The 16,157-nt window shown below is 38.7% G+C and overlaps 1 protein-coding gene across 1 annotated transcript in view; it reads left to right on the top strand.

Annotated features, from left to right (window-relative positions):
* The window catches only part of COL28A1 (collagen type XXVIII alpha 1 chain), a 168,519-nt gene that overhangs the window by 28,797 nt on the left and 123,565 nt on the right, over positions 1–16,157 (top strand). Inside the window, exons 12-13 of the mRNA XM_046669968.1 lie at positions 14,879–14,947; positions 16,072–16,140. Of these exons, the coding sequence (XP_046525924.1) occupies positions 14,879–14,947; positions 16,072–16,140 (138 nt within the window). The remainder of the gene's footprint in view (positions 1–14,878; positions 14,948–16,071; positions 16,141–16,157) is intronic.

Raw genomic sequence — 16,157 nt, 5'->3', positions numbered from 1 at the left:
TACAGGGGTGTAATCTCAACCATCAGTACCATGCTCATAATGTCCTTTCACAGATGACCAGGCAAGACAGATAGGGAGGGGTTAATGAGAGCCAAGCAGAACTGAAAGACGATACAGCTGGGATCTTCAAAAGAACTAGTTATAAGACTGTCTTCCAATGAGATTGGCCATGAATTTGCTGAAAGCGAGCTTTTTAGTGCCTTTTTAACTCCTTTCAATGTTTAGTAAATTTCACGGATATAGTAAATATCCAATAAATGGTGTTGGGTTAGTAACTGGAAATCTGTGGAATTTGTGGCAGTAATAGCAGAAGATGGACACTAGATAAAGCCAATTTTTTAGGGTGCTATTCAGTTTAAGTTGTGGGGAGCAGTTGGACTACTTGAGTGTTCTTTTTCTAGAGAGAGGAAAGGGAGAGACAAGTATGGTATTTTTAATGAGATAATGACAATGTGTGACTTCCCAGGCCACTTTTAATTGGCAAATTAAAAAGGAATGGGCTTCTTAGCGGGAGTGTGCTTAAACTTCACCTGGGGAAATTGTCTTTTCCAGTCCTTACCTATGATTAATTCTTGCTGGAGGAAAGAAATGGCTCTTTTGAATACTGAGTAGTATAACTGACTGTAGGTAAAATACTGCAGCAAGAAAAAAAAAATATTTTGACAGTCCACACTTATGTCTAGGGTTCTTGGGCTACCTAAGATGATAATTTTCACATGCTTGTGAAAAAGAGGCTTAAAATCAGGGACCGGGGTTGGGGCTTGCAATAGTGAGAGAATTATAGAATGTTTGAGCCACAGAGGATATTAGAAATCATACTGGCTCAAAGTTTTCATCTTGGAAAATGAGAAATGAAGTGCAGAGATCAAATGGCTTGCCTGAGGGAGAGGCACAGCCAGGTTTATCAGCTCTGGAGGGCATCTGTGCAGGTGCTGGGCGGGAACAGGGCATGCAGCTTTGGGAGATGGTTGGTGGCAGTCCCTAAAAAGGCGCCATCATTTGATCACTTCTCTTTAGGTTTTTCTTCTTAAATAAATTTATTTTAACAAAATTTAGCTTTTAATTCCAATGCTGCATTAATTATTAAAAAGAAATAATGAGTCAAGTGTTTTGGGGAGGTTGTAATTTTCTGACAATATTTCATGCTTGACTTTCACAACATCATCATAAAAGGAGTCATTTTTTCAAAAGTATTTGAAGCCGTCATCAATTTTTCAAGGGCCTCTCTTTAAAAAAATTGTAATAAAAGGTAAATAACATAAAATTACCACTTAGGATTTAATCACAAAATTCACTACCAGCTGAATACACAAAGTTCATTGCCAACTGAAAAGGTCAATTTCTCTAGCTTGTTGGGGGTTGTGTTAGGAGGGACTGAGGTGGGTGCACGCTTCTCTTTTAACTTCTAGTTATATTTCCGGGTTAAGGTCACAAAGTTAGTGCCCTCTTGACTCTTACTTTGAGACTATTACTAATTTCTACTTCTCTTTAGGTCTGTCAACCAGAGATGCATGTTACATTGATCATTAAGTATTTTTTTTATTTTATACGTTTATCTGTCTTAAAAAGTCAGGTTTCAGGGAATGATTTCGTCTCGCATCCCAGAATGAATTCTAAATCTTAAAGACTTAATAAATGATTCTTTTCTTCAATCTGGAAATAATGTTATGTTTCATAGTGCCATTTCTTTTCATCCATTCCCATTTTATTACAAAACATTTTTAAGAAATTGCTATGGCAATTTGTGCAAAAAAATCTCTAAAATTCAGTAATTCTGTATTTTCTAATGGGCACAGGGATGATTATTTATTTTGAAACTTCAATAATAGGTAACACTTATTTATTGTATATTTACTATGTACAGATACAATTCTAAATAGTCATTTAATGTAATGCCACCTTTTGAGGCATGATCTTTTCTTACCCCCGTGGTGTAGATTAGGCTACTAAGGCACAGAGAGTTTAAGCAGTGGGTCCAAGTCTACACAGCTGGTAAGGGACAGAGCCAGGACTCAAACCCAGCCAGTCTACTCTTAGCCGCCATATTATATTTATCTCCTTAGGAAAATTCCTGAATTTCCTGCATAGTTGACCTGAGATAAGTGCATTTCTTTTGGACAGTATGGGAATTGCATCTGTCCCCTCCTCTAGTGTGCTCTGGCCGGAAACAACAGTCTGTTGAGAGGTGCATTTCTACCTGGTGATAATGCTCATCTGAAAATGCAGAAGAAGAAGGAAGAGAGTCACTAGGGAGTAAGAAACCAGTAAGGTGCATTTTCAAATATTTTGTCTCTTACGAGACCTTAAAATAGAAATCTTTAGACTTGTACCATTTGCAAAGATTCCAGGGGAGTTTCTAGATGGGGCCTGCCTCTGTCTTTGCATTTATGAATGAATGATCTCTCTCATGAACTACAATCCCATTCTGTTGCTCTAGTAGTTGGATTTTCTTCATCAAAGGGTTTGCAGAAAAGGTGGTCAAAGAACAAAAGGAAAAAATAGCACACGATAAATCAAGGGAAAATGTGATTTTGGCGTGTTTCACAAATCATTTCTCTCATTAATATTTTCCACATGTAAAGGAGCTCCTTTTCTGCCCTAAATGACCTTGTTGCCTTAGAAACAAAATATAGAGTCTTCTCAGAATGAAGCCTTGCCTCTGAGGCCACCTCAGCCTCTCCCCTACATGAGGGTCATACAGTGGCATTCATAAGAGAACATCCCATCTGTCTCTAAAGTCAATTAGGATTGCAATCACGCGAGTGCCCAAGAAGCCTTATCCCTAGGACCAAACTGGAAATGTAACCCAGGAGAGAGCACTGTGCTCTTTCTGAGTAAAAACGGAGCGCTTAAGAACTCTTTGCTGACTTCCAAGGGCTATTGCGGTGGTTCAGGTTTCAATCGTATCTGGCCATAGGATGGGCCCCCTAAGAACTAGCAAGAATGGCTCAAGATTGGCCGGCCTTTCAAATCGCAGAGAACAAGTTACCAAAATTAGTTTTGAACAAATAAACACAGCAGAACGCTGGGTGTGCCAAGCCCACATTAGGTAATTTTTGCCATTTCTGGATGTCTTCCTGAAGTTATTTTTGAAGGGTATTTCCTTCTTAAATCTCATGGAAATCTGCTCTTTCCAAGACCCTCTTTGTGCTCCTGGGAGGAGGGACTGCCCGCTGTGGCAGAAGCAGGATACAGTTTGTGACACGGAGAAGTATCCTAGCACTAGAACTTCAGTGCCAGGGCCAAAAGAGCACTAGGAATATCCCTGATGTGTTTCCCCAAGGCAAAGCACCACATGTTCATCCCAAACAATTGGAAAAACACCATGATATTATGTTATATATTAATGTATGTTAATAGACGAATTGCCTTGCTTCTTCTAACCTCTTCCATTGTTCTACTCTAGTATGTTCATATATTTCCTGCAGGGGTTTTTTCCCCCTTAGTGTTTTCTTCTTGTGCTGAACTCAAGTGTAAGAAGCTCAAAGTCCTTTTACATATGAGATTTGATCTTATTTTATGTTCAGTTTAGCTTCTGAGATGTTAAGAAAACCCGTAGAGATATAGCAATGGTCTTGTCCACTTGAGTAAATGGATATGGTCAGGGCAAATAACCTCCAGCGAATCACACATCCATCCACCCGCCCAGAGTGAACAAAGGACCCAGGATGAAAGAATAAACAGAACCTATGTTTCAACAGGAGTGAGGGCAAATGAAGCACTTAGACTGCTCCAAAGCTCTGCCCCACACCAGGATTCCTGGACACCCTACACTTCCTTATCCAACTCTGTAAAGCTTCCATCCCATTTTCTGAGGTTCCCAAGCACAGTAGATATTTTTCAAGTAGCTGATATTCTTAAGAAGAAAAGCATATAAGAGCGAAAAGTACAGATCTCGAAATTAAAACTGTAAATTTAGTAAACATCCCCACACAACATCCTGTTTTCTTCACAATGCTCTATGAAAAAAAGTTAGTTTTAGGGGCTGGCCCAGTGGCTAAGTGGTTAAGTTCACGTGTTCTGCTTCAGCAGCCTGGGGTTCGCAGGTTGGGATCCCAGGTGTGGGCTTAGCACCGCTCGTCAAGCCATGCTGTGGTGGTGTCCCACATAAAATAGAAGATTGGCACAGATGTTAGCTCAGGGTGAATCTTCCTCACACACACACAAAGTTTTAAGAAGAGGGCTGGCTGTCAACCTTTGACACAGCTGCTAGGAACGCATATGCAGATACTTTTGGTAGCTGGCAGAGTGCTAGTCAAGTTTCCTTTTAGCTTCCATATGTTATACCTTTAAACATTGCTAGCCTTCTTTCGGATCTGAAACACTGGCAGGAGAATTGGTCAGATACGTGCAAGTCCATCACTGTTTTTAAAAAAAATCTAAAGCAGAAGATCTAGTGACAACAGGTCACATCACTGCTACCACATCTGAGAGATAAGTTACAACATGCACACTCGGTCACACACATTTAAGGTAAACAAGAAATAAATATTTGTTGACTGGCTGACTGACTGAATGAATGTGTGAAAGGTTTTAAATGGAATGAAATCAGACAGATCAAACAGGCAGGAGCCTAACTGTCCCTTAGTTTGTGAGTTTCGAGGTTATTTGGAAAACTTTGAGAGAGCAGTTTCAACAGAGAGGCTGGAGAGATGACAATGGATTGTGGAAGGAGTCAGAGAGAAGCATGCAATAGTCAGGAAGTTTGACCTTTCTTTCAAGGTATTTGGAAAATAAAGAGAAACAGGCACAGTGTTGATATAGCCCATCAAAAGCTTCTTGTGCATTAAATAAGCTAATGGGTTATTTATACTTCCACTTTCTTCTCAGAGTGGCATGAAGACTTGGGACTTAAATTTTTTTTTTTTTTACAGTTTCACATATACAACTGAGAGTCTCATGTTTTTTATAATGGCAATATTTTCACTAAAATGAAAAATCATTAGTGAAGATTTAACAGTTTTAAATTCTAAAATTAAAATTAAAATTCTAAAATTTAGCAGAATTTATACATTCTGGGGCCAGTCCAGTGGCATAGTGGTTAAGTGTGTGTGCTCTGCTTCGGTGGCCTGTGGTTTGCGGGTTTGGATCCCAGGCATGGACCTACACACTGCTCATCAAGCTGTGCTATGGTCGTGTCCCACATACAAAATAGAGGAAGAATGGCATAGATGATAACTCAGGGATAATCTTCCTCAAGCAAAAAGAAGAAATTTGGCAACAGATATGAGCTCAGGGCCAATCTTCCTCACCAAAAAAAGAGAAAAAAACCCCTAGTTTTGGTCATTATTTAAATGTTTGATTTGACTCAATATTAGCTTCGTAACTTTAGTAGGTCAGCCTATTAAACACACTAATATTTCAATCATAGTTTGGAAGTAGTTCAATACCACAAATATGAACAACTATGAAGGCTTTTAGACTTTCTCTTCAAACAAGCATGTTATGTAGTTTTATTTCAGTACTCACACAACTCAAAATGCTAAAAATCTCCTGACATCATGACATTGCTTTCAACCACTAAAGTCATGATTTGTAATAGGATATATTCCTTACAACTTGATGGGAAGTAAAGCAGGTGAAACATACGTAGACATCAACAGTTCCTAGTACAGAATAATTAATCAAACAAAACCTTTTTTAAATTCACAGCTCTCTTAGCAGAATGACTATATGTTTGACTCCATGTAAAGTATTTTAAGTATAGGATACTGGAACATGTTAGCTTTTCCAGTTGACCAAAAGCAATAATGGGCCTTCTGATTCTCCTGGCAGGCTAACAACTCTGAACAAGGTTGTGACTACCCAGTGTATAGCAGCGCAAAGGGAAGAATCCCTTTACAATTTTAATTATAAATATCTGTTTAATGAAGAACCGGAGTCAAGCTGCCAAACTGTGTGAATGTTTTTCCTTCAAGGATGTCAAAGTCTAAATGCTATTTCTGCCCTGGGCCTAATTAAAGAGAAAGAATCATTAGTAATCCAGCAATTTTTGTTGTGGAAAGGGCTTTGACCTACACGCACATCTGCCCACCAGGGCTCTAAATGAGCTTATTAACTCATTTGACATGAGCCAACTGATAGTGACAACTTGAAGTGGCTGCCAGAACATGTGGAATGTCAGCCAATGGCTTCAAGGCAGATGATTTTCATTCCCAAATCTCTGATGCATATGGTTCTCAGCAGATGGGGTATACTGCGCGCGCGCGTGTGTGTGTGTGTGTGTGTGTGTGTGTGTGTGTGTGTGGTGGGCGTGCCTGTCTGTATGCAGAGACAGCCAAGGTGAAAACTGATGGATCACGGAATTCAAAATGCTGCCAACATTTCCCACAAAGGAGCTGAGTCTAACCCACATGCCCAGTCAAGCTGAGCACTAATGTAGAAGAGAATCAGTTGCTGCAATGTCTTCAGAGGGATGTCAGAATTTTTTTTAATAATGACATCAATGTCTTTAATTAATTCAAGTAAGTTACAATAGCAACATTACAATGGGGAAAATTAAGTTTATTCCAAAGGTCAGGTTTTTTCTATCGTGGTAAAATATACATAGCATAATATTTATCATTTTAACCATTTGTAAGTGTACAATTCAGTGGTATTAAACACATTCACAATATTGTGTAACTGTCACCACTATCTAAACCCAAAACATTTTCGTTATCCCAAAATAAACTTTGTACCCTTAAAAATAACTCTTCTCATTTCCCCCACCCCTAGTCTTCAAGGGTAAGTTTTTAAGAAATCTATCACCCTGTTATATGAACCCATCTTTTCTCATAAATTGATGTCCTTCTTCTCAGATTTATGGAGAGGGTTCACCCTGAATATTTTCTAGCAACTCATTTCGTGATGGAGGAGTCCCAACAGTGTCCACCAGAGCTGTGATTTTCAAAAGCTCTCGTGATGGGCTTCTGAGTGGTCCGTTCTTTTAGGGAAAATGACACACTATTCCTTAGATTTCATTACATATGATGAAGTATGACTTTCCTATTAGATTGAACCATACTGAATCGCCATTTTCTGGGTTAAAAATGGTCTAATATTGTCAATTTCATGTGGTTTAACCCAATAGCAATCAAGAAAGTGAGTTGAGTTACTAAAATCTGTTACAATACTACAATTTTCATTACATGTCACCAATTCTTTGTTATTATGGAGTTTTTTCTTCTTTGGAAAGTGTGAGTGGGTAGAGTATGTGGACTGTGGTCTTTTCTCTTACCTAAGTGGAGGATATTTAAAAAAGATTCCAACTGGAGATTTGAATAATGGTGGCTCCAAACTCAGGGCAGTTGGTTAATAATGGGTTTATAGGTAGAGATACATTGTGTGATCACAATATTGCCAATTATAATTTATATTACCTTTACCACTATTCAGTGACAACACTGATCCAGGTAGACTTTATGTGCCTGAAATGGCATGTGATTCGGCTTGTAAAGTATATTTCCTCTTGGCTTATATTTTATTTTAGAGATTCTTTGTCTTCGTATGATGGATCTTCAACTATGGGTATATTGTAACTGACTTTTTTGTTTTCCATCCTATAACCAAGATACAAATTTAGTCTGCAATCAAATGATTTTTGAAATACTTTAAGAAAAGAAATGAAAAGTCTCGACAGTCAGTCTTGCATGGTGGTTAGTGCACTGGCTCTAAACCAGACTACTGGGGTTCAACACCTGTCCCATATTGCATTAGCTCTGTGATTTGGGCAAGTTACTTTTCCTCCCCATGCCTCAGTTTTCTCATCCATGTGATGGGTTAACAATAGTACCTACGTCTTAGACGTGTTTTGATGATTATATGAGTTAGTATGTGTAAAGAACTGAGAACAGCATCTGTTACATAGTGAGTGCCATATGTGTTGGCGAGAATTAAGCAGTTAAGTATTTTGACAAAACCTTTTTTTTATTAATGTAGAACAAGTCTAGCCTGATATGTTTTCTAAAAATAAGCCTCTTATTATATAATACTTCCTTTGAAACAAGACAAATTAGGTACCAAAAATAGAGCTTGATTTAGCAAGTATTTGATAAATATGTTTCCTGTCCCCTCCACCCACTTTTCCTTCTTTCTGTAAAAAGGGCCTTTCTTGACTGTTCTCTGAAGCCTTTGTATACAGTCATCACTTTATTGCGTTTCAGCTAAGAATGTATCTTGACCACATTTGAACCATTTTGCATCTACAAAATGCTCATACATCATTTTCTTCCATTTGGAAAGTATGAGAATATTTGCCACAAGACTTAAAATATTAAAGTTGGTGCTACACATATCTTGGAAATGATCAAAAGAAGTTGCTAAAACATCTTTCTAATGTTAAGAAGAGACCAAAGTATGATTAAATTGGTCATAATTGTATTATTCAAGAAGAGATAAAGTTCTGTCTTCAAAAAATTCAATGAGTCTTGGACAACCATTTGTTACTTATTATCTTAGGAAAAGGCAGGATGTTGATTTTGGTTAGAGCCAGTGCCAGGAATAAGGAGGGTTTGGTTTCTCTAGCTGAACATTCCGTACAGTGTAACCTTAGACCATCTATTGGGATTTCCTTACTCCTTCAGCTGAGAAAAAATGATTAATTGTGTCTGGGTAAATTTGTAGGAGAAACTGTGGAATAAGCACTTGATATCACTATGTAATTTGTGTACAGTTGTTCTTGGTTGAAAACCTAAGTAAATCAGAGGGAAGTCTAGAGGGGCAATTTCAAACCCCCAACTCCCCCAGCCTAGACCAGGTTTCCTGTTTTGTTCACCTCCAGCAGCTAGCACAGTACCTACTTCCTAGTTGCTGTTCCGTACATGTTTGATGCATGGTTGGTTGAGTAAGTGATATCAATTAGCTAAGCACTGAGAATGCAAAGCTGAGCAAAATCACATGATGTCCTCCCCGCAGTCTAGGGGGAGACATATTAAAGCGTTTGGAAATGCAAAGTTGCAATTGTAATGAATGTTCAGAAAAAGAAGAAAATGATGCTATTGTGCCCTTAGAATAGTAATTTCATCTGACCAGAAAGGCCCTCCCTGAAGCCATGCTGCTTAAAATAAGATCTGAAGATTAATAAGGATTAACTAGGAAAAGAGAGAGGTAAGTATATGTCAGTGTGTATAAAGTGTATGTCATATAAAGTATATGTCAGTGTGTATAAAGTGTACACACTATATAACAGTGTGTACAAAGATCCTGTGGCAGGAAGGAGCATGCCATGTACAAGGAACTGAACAAAGGCCGGTGCTGCTAGGGTGGCTAATGAAGAAGCAACTGAAAATAGGTGGGACTGGAAAGGCTACAGGATCACACTATGCCAGGGTCACAAGCCTTGTAAGGAGCTCTGTCTTTACCCAAAGGCCTTGAAGGATTTTGGTCAGATTAAAATCAAAAGATTGCTCTGGCAGCAATGGGGGGAATAAACTGGACTATGCCAGAATGGATGCATGTAGAATACTAAGGACTTTGTAGTAGTCTGAGCAAGAGATGAAAATAATTTGGCATAGACTGTAGAGGCAAGGTCGAGGATCAGAGAGACAGATGGGTTTGAGAGATTTAGGAGGTATATTGGTAGGTGTCGGTGATGCATTGCATATGAGATGTAAGGGATGAGAGATGTCAAGAACTACTCCTAGATTCTGGCTTGACACATGGAGGGATGCCTTTCCCTGAGATACAGAATGCTGGAAGATGATCAGATCTGCAAGTGGAAGATTATGAGTTTATCTTTGGAAATGATGTGTTCTTTTTGAAATTCTCTTTTTCCTAACTTCTTTCACAATGTTTTTTGTCAGCTCCCATTTCTTTTTCTCAGCCACTGTCTTCCCCAGCTCCCCACAAGACGTCTTTGTGTTCTTCGCCCACCCTGCTTAAATGTTGGTACTCTCCATGGTTCTGACCTGAGCCTCCAGCCTCTTTAATCACTCTAAACCTGCATTGTCCAATAGAGTAGCCACATGTAGCTATAGAGCACATGAAATGTAGCTGGTCCAAATTGAGATGTGCTGTAAGTCTTAAATACACAACGGATTTCAAGGATATAGCATTAAAAAATAAAATCATTAATAAGATTTTTATATTGGTTATATGTTGAAATGATATTTTGGATATACTGGACTAAGTAAGTATACTATTACTTTCTTAACATGGCTGCTAGGAAATTTAAAATCACATGTGTGGCTCACTGTATATTTCCACTGGACAGCACTGCCTGAGACAGTGACCATATTGTTGTTTCATTTCTGGTCCCTTGTGCCCACAGAGCTGCTTTCTGTCCCCAGAACATTTCACATCATTTTCTGCCTCATACTCTTTCATTTTCCTGAACTTTTGTTCCTCTTCTTTCCTACCAGGTTAGATATGATATGTATTTCTTTGTTCAGAGCAAATATCTCCTCTACTGTATAAAACTTTCCCAATTCCTTAAGGTAGAATTAAACATTTCTGCCTCATAGTCTTATATGCTCTGGTATCTTTATTGTAGCTAATTTACATGATTGTATTTTCTTTTATATTCATTTGTCTCTTTAGCTAGATTGTAAGTGTGTGCAAAGTGCAGGTGCAACCTGATTTACGTCTATAATTAAGTAACTGGGTACTCAGTACCAGGTTGTTGCTCAATGAAAGCCTGGTAAATAACAAATGAATCTGCACGTATTAAACAGCTACCATGTGACTGTTTATGACTTACATGTTTTACGGACAATATCTCAAATCCTCTCAACAACCCTGTAAGGTAGATATAATTCTGCATACAAAGATCTTGCAAATGCTCTGTTAGTAAATTATAGAGCCAGGATTCAACTAGACTGAATGATTCTAAAGCCATGCTTTTTTCTGTGGTTCTATGCATGCTAAAAATTGGATTTAAAAGTAGAGATTATATTCCGATATCTTAAAATGGAAAAAATACCTATTTCCTAGGACTGTTAGAAGATTAAATGAGATAATGTATATAGAGTATCAGGGCAGTACTTGGAAATAATAGATTTTATTAAATGTTGACTTCCTTCAATCTTGAAGCCCATAGCATAGGGGTCCTTAATTTCTGAGGAGGACTAAAGTGGTCAACCTAAATTCCTTGGTGCCTCTACACATGCTTACACTCACGTTCACACACATTCACACTCATATGGAGGTCATGAAAAGCAGACTCCCTCTGGGGTCATCCACTTTAATCCAGTCCTCTTTGGATACACCTCTGATGGTTAAAGAAAGTCAAGTAGAGAAATAATAAGTAGTACTGGGGGCATTCAATCTGCGGGTGTGTTTGTGTTTGTTGGTAAGGGTTGGGGTAAGGCATCATAGCAGAAAAGGAATCAAGCCTGGAGTCTTAACAGGGCTATGTTGCCTTGGTGAATTCTCAGAAAACCACGTTGAGTAGAGTATTGTCTCTTCTCTTCCTATTCTGTCTTACCCAGTTGTGGTATTTTACAGTCAGGACCACTTTCTTTACTACCTCGAGAATCTTTGAAGGAGAGGGAAAGGGGAATAGGGAAAGAGATTAACATTAATTGTAGGCCAATGCTGGTCTGCAGGTCCTATGTCGAGATACTAGGCTCCTGAGAAATAAATTTAAGCAGGTGCAGTGAGAAGATATGTTGCCAGAGGGCTGTGTTCAGATAAGGGAAAGCCATCTCTCTGTAAGCTTTAGGTCCCTGTAATTCCCCTGAAAAAGCAATATAAGAAATCTCTCAGTTGCTGTTGGTACTTGACCAAGGCTAAATGGAGCTCATGGGCTCATGGGTAACATCATTGCTTCTCCTCTTGATTCTCCTGGTTCACACATTTCAAGGTAACAACACATCCAATGCCTTGTCCATCGTCAGAGGAAACTTTCTCACCTGACTGTGCTCTTGTTTGTTTTAGATCAAATATACAGATAAATATTAAGTAAGGAAGAGCTTCCACTACTAAAAAAACCCCTCAAGTTCTCCTTCACATATATGATTTAAAAGTTTTCTGATCTATTACAGAACCAAGGCTACATATAAAAGGGACAGGAAATGAATAGAATAAGTGAACTTAGAGCCTTATTATATTATTATTATTATAATGGTATATTTTATCTCTCAAAACTAGTCATTGTTTTTAAAAAAGATTTTATTTTTCCTTTTTCTCCCAAAGCCCCCTGGTACAAAGTTGTGTACTTTTAGTTGTGGGTCCTTCTAGTTATGGCATGTGGGATGCCGCCTCAGCATGGCTTGATGAGTGATGCCATGTCTGCACCCATGATTCAAACCAGTGAAACCCTGGGCTGCCGAAGCAGAGCACGCAAACTTAACCACTGGGCCACGGGGCTAGCCCCTTAAACTAGTCCTTTGAGTTTAGGGACTATGTCTTAATTCTCTGTATTTAATTCACTACCCTCCACATAGCAAGTACTTCATGCTCATTGGCTGAGTGATGGAAACAGTCAACCATATGCAGTATAAGTGACAAGGAGATTCCGACTTGAGTGGAGAAAACAGGAAGTAAGAAAAAGTTCTTTGAAGTGAAAATTTGGAACCTGTAGGAAACTGAATATTCTTTAGCATGTAAATCAAACTTTGAGATTAAGGAAACTTCGAATTTAGGGAGAACTTTTATGTCTGACAATATATAGAGAGAAATTCCATAGCCAAGAATATGTGAAAAATTAGAATGGCAGTTACCTGGCTGCTCCAGAAAATATCATCTGTGTAGAAAAATGAGTACAATTTTGAATTTTAAAGGCAAAAATTCAAGTTGCTTTATCTGCCAGATAGACTTGTACTCAAAACGATAAACAGAAATTACTTTTAAATTCAGTCCACTCAAATTCCAAAGCATCATAAACTAAACTGATTCTGAGACAAATTTTCTCTGTTTTGATTCATATTGAGCCTGGAAATGTCCTTTGGGAAGGTGACTTGACTCTGACTCTTCTTCTTGTCTCTTCTCTTTCCTCTTTGCAATTGGCTAAAGTCAACAGACTTCTTTAAAGTAATGCCTCTACCATATTAATAGAACATTGCTCTAGTTGCTAAGCTTATCCTTCAAAATCACAAGTCTCTGAGTTGAACTGAGGCTTTAACATTAGTTAGAAAATTTCTTTGTTCCTCTCAATCTGGGAGAAGGTTAGTCTCAACTTCCTGTGCCATTTTACCTTTGGTTAGTACAAGGATGAAGAGATAAATCTTTAAGTTGAATGAAATTTTAAATAGCAAGTATTCGTTAATTCAAACACAAGAGTATTCAGAAATCTTCCTTAACATAAATTAAAGATATATGTATGTATATAACAAAAATAGAAAGAAGTGCACCAAAAAGTAAGAGTAGTTATAGATGGATAATTTAAAAATTTCTTTGTATGTATGCTTTTCAATATATGACACATTTTCTACAATGGGGATACATTATTTTGATAAACAGAAAATGTTAGCATTATAAAAAAAGAAATTATAATCAATAGACACTCTCCTGTCCCTATCAACAACCCAGAGGACCAGAAGCCAGGAGGCCTGAAGAGCTACATTCCTTGGGTGATATTGAGGTGTGAGTTTGGGCAGGCCAGGTAACCTCTCTGGGACTCAAGTTGCTCACCTGTGAAATGTAGGAGTTTGAGTGCAGTGGTCTCGTTCAGTTCTATAATGCCTAAATTCTACAATGATCCTGCCACATAATAGACTGTATTAATTGAAAATGCTTCTGGAGCCAGCTCTGATGGCCTAGTGGTTAAAGTTTGGTCCTTACCACTTCAGCGGCCTAGGTTCACTTCCTGGTCACGGAACCACATCGCCTGTCTGTCAGTTGCCATGCTGTAGTGGTGGCTCACATAGAACTAGAATGACTTACAACTAGGATGTACAACCACACACTGGGGCTTTGGAGAGGGAAAAAAAAAGAGGAAGATTGGCAACTATTTAGCTCGGGACAAATCTTTTCCTGCAAAACAAAAAAAAATTGGAAGAGGAAAAAAGCTTCTGGCTTCTAGTAACAGACTCCTTGACTAATAGTGGCTTAAATCATAAGAGGTTTTGTTGAATAAACAATGTTTGAAGGTAGGTAGTCCAGGACTGGATCAGTGGTTCAACGAGGTTGTCCAGGAGCCAGGCTATTTTAAATTCTTTCTGCGTCATCCTCTTCAATTCTTGGCCTTCATCCGAAGGATTATTGCCTCGTGGTTACAAAATAGCTATCACATCTCCAGGTAGGAAAGAAGAGACAGAGGCAAAGGGATTCTCTTTGCATCAATCTCATTTGCACATCTCATTTGTCAGAATGGACCCAAAGGACCAACTCAGACTAATCAGTGACAAGGGGAAAGGAGATTCTAGGCTTGCATTAGACCGATTATCTTTCATCCCACACATCTGAGGACAAAGAACAGCTGCCCATGAGCTGAAGAGATCAGAGTTCTAACAGCAGGGAAGGAAAGGGGAAAGAGGATGGTCATGGGGTAGGAAATGAATGAGTCTGCCAGAGGCACTTAATGAAGATTTGCTGAATGAATGAGTGAGGGCCACACTATGACTTATGGATTCTAAAAATTTGCCTTTGTGGACTCTTTCCTCCGTAGAAAATATTAAAAATTATATTTTATGATTGAGTAGGTATAAAGACAAATATAATCCAGACTAGATTCATTGTTATATATTCCTTATTATTATGTTTACTTTTAAAATTCTGATTTAAAAAATTAAAATGGAAACATTTTTGTGGGCCCTACATACTGTGCCTACTGTGCTCAGTGACTAATTTGACCCTGGGTCTATATTGTGTTTCCAACCAGACTGTCAATGCATGAGGGTAGTGACTGCGTACTAGGTTTTGTTGTTGCCCTCAAAGCCCCTATTGCATCACTATACATCTAAGAGCTGCCAACAAATGCTATAGGGTTGACCTAACATATCCCTATTTCTTCCTCTAGGGTGAGCCAGGTCCTCCTGGTCCTTATGGTCCTCCGGGAGCCCCTGGTATTGGACAGCAAGGTATTAAGGTAAAGATTCTTGTCTCTTTGCCCATCAGCGATTATTGAATTTATTGTAGGGGCTGGGGGAGCTGTGATTTGAACTCTTCTCAGCCTTACCCTCATAGACATAAGGAGGCTGCCTGCAGAAATACTTATAGTCTGGATGCTTGGACACTGCAATGCCCTGGTCAGTGGCATTTACCACAAGAATTATCAATGTATATTTTGATTTGGTTGGAATGAAAATTTGCTTGTTTCCAAATACCCACCCTCTTGCCAAAATACATCTAGTTCTGTTAAATTTTCATGGATTTTAAATGTTAACAGGCAAAAAATGTTATTGGGATGTGAAACACCTTAACACATCAAATATCACCTGCCCACATTAAATGAGCACAGAGGGGCAGACACCAGAAGGACCATGACACCAAAAAGTAAATGCTGACAGAAGGGTTTGTAGGGAACTACAAAGGACTGGGACACCCAACATCCTGGGATGCTCTGCATCACATAGGATGTAATAGAGCAGGAGTGATTGTTTTAAATGGCTTTTATATGTTATTGGGACAATAAGACTTTGGTCCAGGACTAGAAAAGAGAGCAGTACAAAACAGTGCACTTCGAATGTCACCAAGTGTCACCACAGATGGCATTTAGACAATAAGCACATCAAGACTCCAGGGAATGTGTAGTTTATATTGGCAGAGTTATTGGAGAAGGGCTCTGAAGGAGATCAAGTGTGAAACAGAACTGAAAGGAGAGATGAAAAGGAATAGAGTGGGGATGAGGAAAGGGCGGCCTTCCAGAATGGAGGCGAGGGGACAGGGAACAACACGAGCATTGTTAGCCTGGTCATCTCAGTAACCGAAAGGAGTCGCATACAGTCCATCCTGCCAATTACCACACACTAGTTTCTGAAAGCTGAAAGTGACATATTGCGTTTAGACATGAAGGGATAATGAACATTTTAGGGTGATTTGTTCGCTCAAATTTAAGCCATTTCTCCTCCTCTAGAATTTTTTTTATCTCTATGAATGTGAAAATTTGACTATTTTGCTATTTCTTTTTGTTGAAATCTCCAGAGTATTTTGTGCTATGTTTATCCTTTATTTAAAAACTCAAACTTTCATTTGATTGTTTCTTTCTCTTAGGGGGAGAGAGGCCAGGAAGGAAGAACAGGGGCTCCAGGACCGACTGGCGTTGGTGAGCCGGGCCAGCCAGTAAGTAGCAAGAAATT

Source organism: Equus quagga, chromosome 8 (genome assembly GCF_021613505.1).
Source record: "Equus quagga isolate Etosha38 chromosome 8, UCLA_HA_Equagga_1.0, whole genome shotgun sequence".
In the NCBI taxonomy this organism is placed as follows: domain Eukaryota; kingdom Metazoa; phylum Chordata; class Mammalia; order Perissodactyla; family Equidae; genus Equus; species Equus quagga.
Note: the sequence above shows the minus strand (reverse complement) of the source record. Positions and strands in the feature narration are given on the sequence as shown.